The following is a 6,000-nucleotide window of genomic DNA, read 5'->3' as shown; positions in this document are numbered from 1 at the left end:
TGTGTGTGTGTGTGTGTGTGTGTGTGTGTGTGTGTGTGTGTGTGTGTGGAGGTGTGGAGGTGTGGAGGTGTGAGAAAAAGAAAAGGGGAGTGAGAGTAGAGTACCTGAGAGAGGCATCCTTTACCAGGCCCTTGACTCACCAGCTCCTAAACTCCTTAGTGACCTAAGGGAACTGAAGAGACACCCCAATACTAATAGTACATTTGCCCCCCACCCCAACCTTTTAATTTCGGGATATTTGGGACTGTGGTTTGCCTGTGGTAGATGAGATTGGTGGCACACCCAGAGCCACCAAACACAGGGGTACCAGAGCTGGGGAAGGAGTGATCTGCGGAATGGCCACTTTTTCTTTTCTGGGGCCCTTTTATTCGGGGAGTGGAGGCTTGGTTCCCAGCAGGTCTGAGGCTACTGGCTTCCTACCTAAATTTGGGGATCCCTACTACCAAGAGATGATGCTTTTACAAAGTTCAGTGGGGGGAAACTCCTCAAGGATGGTGTGTGAACAAGAGGGGTCCTGTCTCTCTTTTTTCTGTCTCAGGGTCTTGTTCCCTTTTAACAAAGTGCAGTGTCCCTTAGTGCTGAGATCTGTTTCAAGTAATGAAAGGAAAAGGGGGTACTGGTTACAAAGTATCAGTTTTTATCTCAGTTCTTAGCTCTGCTTAAACTTTGTTGCCTATACCTAGTTTCCACTTGTATCATCCCAGTCAGTTGTACAGTCTTTTATAATCCCAATTCCTTTCAGTTCTGTCCTCTTTTCTTCCTTTTTATCTTTTCTAAAAATCTAACAGCTTTATTGAGATATAATTCACGTGCCATACAGTTTACCCATTTAAAGTGCGTAATTCAATGGTTTTTGGTGTGTTCACAGAGTTGTATCCTCTTGTCTTAAGACTCAAGACCACCTTGTGTTCTCCTCTTCCCTGCGGTCCTCAGAGCTAGCCTTCCCCCTCCACTGGCGTCACACTGATCCAGTCCTCAAGACAGATGACCCTATTGTGGGGACAATGGCCAGTAGGCACTTAACACCAATAAAATATAATATTTAACTTAGTCCTGCGGGGGCCCAGGGTTCATAGACAAGTGTGACTTCAGATAGACCCTTTCCCACTGGCAAGGCCCCATCACCACTCAAGGTCTCTCTATTTATAAAAAGTTTTCAAAAGCTAAATACAAACAGTGTAGCAAATTTGCCAGCTGCTTGACTGGTAATAAACTTGCTTAGGAATCTGTGACTATCCTTGAACAATCTTCGTTCTGGACAGATGAGCCTGTCACATCATTCCCCCTTTCTAATGGTGGATTACTGTCTAGTAAACATAGTGGAGCTTACACACAGAAAATAAATAAATGAGCAATTATATAATGTGTCAGATGCTATAAGGGCTGTGAAGAAAAACAAAGCAGACTAAAGGGACAGAGATTGATGGTGAGGGTGGGGATTGGTATCTTATGCACAATGGTCATAGAAGGCTCCTGAGAAAGTGGTGTTTGAATAAAGACCTGAAGGAAGTGAGGAGTGGGCCCACAGAGATCTGAGGGGAAGAACATTCCAAGCAGAGGGAATAGTAAGTGTAGAGGCTCTGAGCAGGAGTATGCCCTGCTTGGTTGAGGAGCAGTAAGGAGTCTGGAGCAGACCGGCAACAGAGAGGTGTAGGAGACAAAGGGCAGTTAGATCGTCCTGGCCATGTAGGCTGGGGTGAAGACTGGATTTCACTCTGCGTGAGGTGGGACGGTGTTGAAGGATTTTAAGGAGAGGAGGAACATGATCTGGTGGATGATTTAAAAGCAGCACTCTGGCTGCTGTGTTGCGAGTGAGTAGTAGAGGCAAAGAGGAGAGACAAGGAGACCAGTCACCAGGCTTTTGTGGGAATCCAGGAGAGAAAAGAAGATGGTTGGAGGTGGTGAGAAATGGTTGGATTTGGTTACATTTTGGAAGTAGAGTTGACGGGATTTGCTTATGGATTGGATGAAGGGTATGAGGGAAAGAGAGGACTCAAAGATGCCAAGGTTTGGCCCAAGCAACTGGAAGGACTGAGTTGTCATTTACTGAAATGAGAAAGAATGTAGGAGGAAATCCAAGAGTTAGATTTTGGACATATTAGATTTGAGATGCCTATCCAAGTAGAAATCCAAGTCTAGAATCGAGGGATACCAATTAATTAATGATTCAGTGAGTGCCTGTCGAGGGGCTTATGAAATAGCAGAAGAGAGAACATTTTACTGGTAAGCTACATTAAAGGTACTACATTAAAGGTAGAAAATTATGAGGAGAAATAAGTAAAACAAAAGGGAGCACAAGGGAGGATGAGATGACTTCTGACAAGGGCAGTCAGAGAAAGTGCCTTTCCCTTCCTTGCTTGTAGGAAGCCTGTGTCCCCTTGATGAGCCTTTGGTGGCACTCACAGGTAGGTGGTTGAGAGGTGTTTTCAGTGGGTTGTGGAGGGGAGGGCACTCAAAAACAGGGTCTGGGCCTTCCCTTTGTGTCCTCAGTGCCTGGCATAAGTCTTGGCATTTGGTAATTATTTGATGGATGAACTTCCCCTTTCTGAGCCTCAGTTCTTCATGTATAAAATGAAGAGGTTGGACTAGACCAGTGCCCTGGAATCAACCGGGAAGCTTTTTAAAAAAATGCAGGGATCCATCCCAGGCCTACTGAATCAGAATTTCCACAGTGGAGCCTGGGATTCTGTGTTTTAAAGTCACTCCCCATGTTATTCTTTTGCAGTCAGTCCAGCAGCAGTCTGCAGACGGGCATTTGGAAGCCACTGGACCAGGTCATTTCTGAGGTCCACTTCAGCTCTAACATCCTGTGAGTCTTGTTAGAATGCTTGCACTGCAATTCTGTTCTTGGGAAATGGAATTTTTGGTTGGGGTGGAAGGGCTTAGACAGGGAGAAGAGAAGCTGCCTCTGGGTGATGGACATCTTGGGCAGGGCAGGCAGGGACAGGTGTATCAGCCAGGGTTTGGAGAGGCTTCAAGGAAAGGTTCTGGGAGGGGTGGGAGCAGTGACAGCCCCCATAACATTGGGAACCAGGTGTGTTAGGCCCTGGACATAGAGGTAAAGGATATGACCCCAATTTTCGGGAGACTCACAGACTGATGAGAAAACTTAGGATCCCAGCCTACTGTGGGAAGTGCTGCCATAGAGGAAGGGAGGAAGGGAAGGGCAGAGGACTCAGAGAAGGCATCCAGGAGGAGGGGCCCTGGAACAGGAGCTTGGGGATGAGGAGGAGTTCTCGGGCAGATTTATGTTTGGGGCCACTCAGGAGGAACAGCTCAAGCTCTGACACCAGTGACTGAAATGTACCCTGGGAAGTGGCTGGAGAGGTGGACACAGACCAGATGGGAATGGCTTCTGCACGCTGGAAGAAGAGTTTACTTACTGAAGGTGATGGGGATTTTGAACTGGGACGTCTCTGTGATCAGATAAGTGTTTTACAGCAACCATTCTGGCAAAATATGCATTGACAGGACTAAGACCAGATAGAGGAAAAGACACGTGAAACGCTTTGTTGTTTTGCCTGGGTCTGTTGGGGCACCTGTTTTCTTGTATACTGCTGAGAATCTCTTTGGGCTGTTCTTTGCTAATGATTAGAATGCCAGGTGCCTCATGAAATGAAGCATTGACCACTGATTGACTCAGAATGTCTGTGACTTGGGATCACTTAGACCTATAAGAAGGCCTCAGATGTGTATTCAGGAGGGCGGTAGTATATATGTGGCAGAGAGTCTGCTTGTCTACTTTAGGACTTAAGTTTTATGTAGAAATCCAATAGTTCTAGATTAATTTGCCCAGCTGTTGTAGCCTAGCCTGTTCAAGGTCTCAGAGACCCTTCAAGTTAGTTTAATTTTACATATTAAACCAAGGCCTGCCTAAGATCCTTACATAGGTAATTGGTGACAGCATAGGGGTGAAAGCTAGTTCTCTGTGGTTCACAATTTCTTATTCTTTTAGCTCTACTATTCCCAGTCTGGGGCTTCATTCTGGGTCCAGGAACATGGAACTCTTTTTTTCTGTTCCCTTTGATCCAGCTAAAGTTTCACTGAGCTCCCTTCTCTACCACCCATAGAAGCAGTGTCTCTTTCTGATCAGTGTTCCAGCCAGAGTCCAGATTGAAGTTCCTGCAAGTCATGGGAGTAGCAGCTTGCTCTTGTGCTTGCTTGCTCATTCTCTCTTTTCCCTTGCCCAGTTTCCATTCCTGGTACAGAAGTTCTCCCACCTGGGAACAAACTCAAGTACTTTCTTAGGGTCTGCTAAATAATCTCTCTCTCTCTCTCTCTCTCTCTCTCTCTCTCTCTCTCTCTGTGTCTCATACAGTTTGAGTTATTTTTTGCTTTATTATCCCCTGGGATGTTCCTTCTGAAATAGAAAGCTGGGGGAAATTTTATTTATCCATTTTTATTTATTTATTTATTTATATAAATTTATTTTATTTTTGGCTGCATTGGGTCTTTGTTGCTGCACGTGGGCTTTTCTCTGGTTGTGGCGAGTGGGGGCTACTCTTCGTTGTGGTGCACGGGCTTCTCATGGCGGTGGCTTCTCTTGTTGTGGAGCACAGGCCCTACGTGTGCGGGCTTCAGTAATTGTGGTACACGGGCTCAGTAGTTGTGGCTCGCGGGCTCTAGAGCGCGGGCTCAGTAGTTGTGGCGCGTGGGCTTAGTTGCTCCGCGGCATGTGGGATCTTCCTGGGCCAGGGCTCGAACCCGCGTCCCCTGCATTGGCAGGCAGATTCTTAACCACTGCGCCACCAGGGAAGCCCCTATTTATCCATTTTTAAACTCTTAACTGTTATAACAATAATTGAACACAGTTTATGTCAATATCTACGCCATATTCAGTCATGTGGGGCAGTAGGGTAAAGAGTTCACCTACAGGTTGTAAAACATACATACTCATCCTTCCTTCTAGTCCTCATCCAACAAGGTGGCAAATAAAAGGAAACAATTTTGTTGTTTCACAGCCCAGTGTTCCGTAAATCATGTGGTCTTTCATTTTCATCGTATAAATCTGTGATGTTATTTGTTTCCTTGTTTCATTAGACAGAATATACTGAATAGAGATCAGACTTTTCTTAAATTTGGAGTGTCTCTGCCCCCTTGATGTTCTGTTATTGCTGAACTTAATATTATTAAGAAAAACAGGTGGGGCTTCCCTGGTGGCGCAGTGGTTGAGAGTCCGCCTGCCGATGCAGGGGACATGGGTTTGTGCCCCGGTCCAGGAAGACCCCACGTGCCATGGAGCTGCTGAGCCCGGGAGTCATGGCCACTGAGCCTGCGCGTCCGGAGCCTGTGCTCCGCAACGGGAGAGGCCACAACAGTGAGAGGCCCGCGTACCGCCAAAAAAAAAAAAAAAAAGAAAAAAAGAAAAACAGGTGACCAAGTTTAACGTTATTTGAAATTCAAAGGCTTCAATGCTGAGGGAAAGAAAGCTCATGGATTTAGTGACAATTCCTTGTTTTTAGTTTCTCAGAGCCTTTAAAAAAAAAAATTCTAGATTTGAATAAGTGTGGATGTTACTACATTTATATATTTTACCTTTAACAATATCAGTATATTTTCTGACTAATGGATTAAGTTGTTGTTGTTGGTTTTGGTCTATATCTTTTATTTACTTCAAACTTCAAAAATGCTGCCCTCTGCTCGCTAGTGTTTGAGGTTTGATGAACAAACCTATACTTCAATTATGTTCCCCCTTTCCCCTAAATCTTAATCTCTCTAGAATAAAATAGAGTTCTAATTTTTAGGCTCTTATTAGAAAGCTCAGTCTCATTTCTCAGGACCTTTTCCAACTCTCGTACATCTTTCTCTCTTTTTTTTTTTTTTTTTTAAGAAGATGTTGCGGGTAGGAGTTTATTAATTAATTTATTTATTTTTGCTGTGTTGGGTCTTCGTTTCTGTGCGAGGGCTTTCTCTAGTTGTGCCAAGCAGGGGCCACTCTTCATCACGGTGCACGGGCCTCTCACTATCACGGCCTCTCTTGTTGCAGAGCACAGGCTCCAG

The 6,000-nt window shown here is 45.1% G+C and overlaps 1 protein-coding gene across 6 annotated transcripts in view; it reads left to right on the top strand.

The window, feature by feature from the left end:
• ZNF592 (zinc finger protein 592) overlaps positions 1–6,000 on the top strand; it is a 60,118-nt gene that overhangs the window by 15,133 nt on the left and 38,985 nt on the right. For 2 of the 6 annotated variants that reach the window (XM_029236704.1, XM_029236700.1), the window contains exon 2: positions 2,726–2,809. The exons of 1 other annotated variant lie outside the window; for it this stretch is intronic. Coding sequence is in view for 1 of the 5 variants with exons in the window: in XM_029236699.1 (XP_029092532.1) it covers positions 2,709–2,809 (101 nt within the window). In the remaining 4 variants the exon portion in view is untranslated. Of the gene's footprint in view, positions 1–11; positions 2,810–6,000 lie in introns of those variants that run through there. 3 more of the 6 variants (XR_003795773.1, XM_029236699.1, XM_029236701.1) reach the window with 2 other exon arrangements.

Source organism: Monodon monoceros, unplaced genomic scaffold (assembly GCF_005190385.1).
Source record: "Monodon monoceros isolate NGI ecotype Baffin Bay Population unplaced genomic scaffold, NGI_Narwhal_1 Super_Scaffold_21, whole genome shotgun sequence".
Taxonomy (NCBI): domain Eukaryota; kingdom Metazoa; phylum Chordata; class Mammalia; order Artiodactyla; family Monodontidae; genus Monodon; species Monodon monoceros.
The sequence above is the reverse complement of the archived record's forward strand: the minus strand, read 5'-3'. Positions and strand labels throughout refer to the sequence as shown.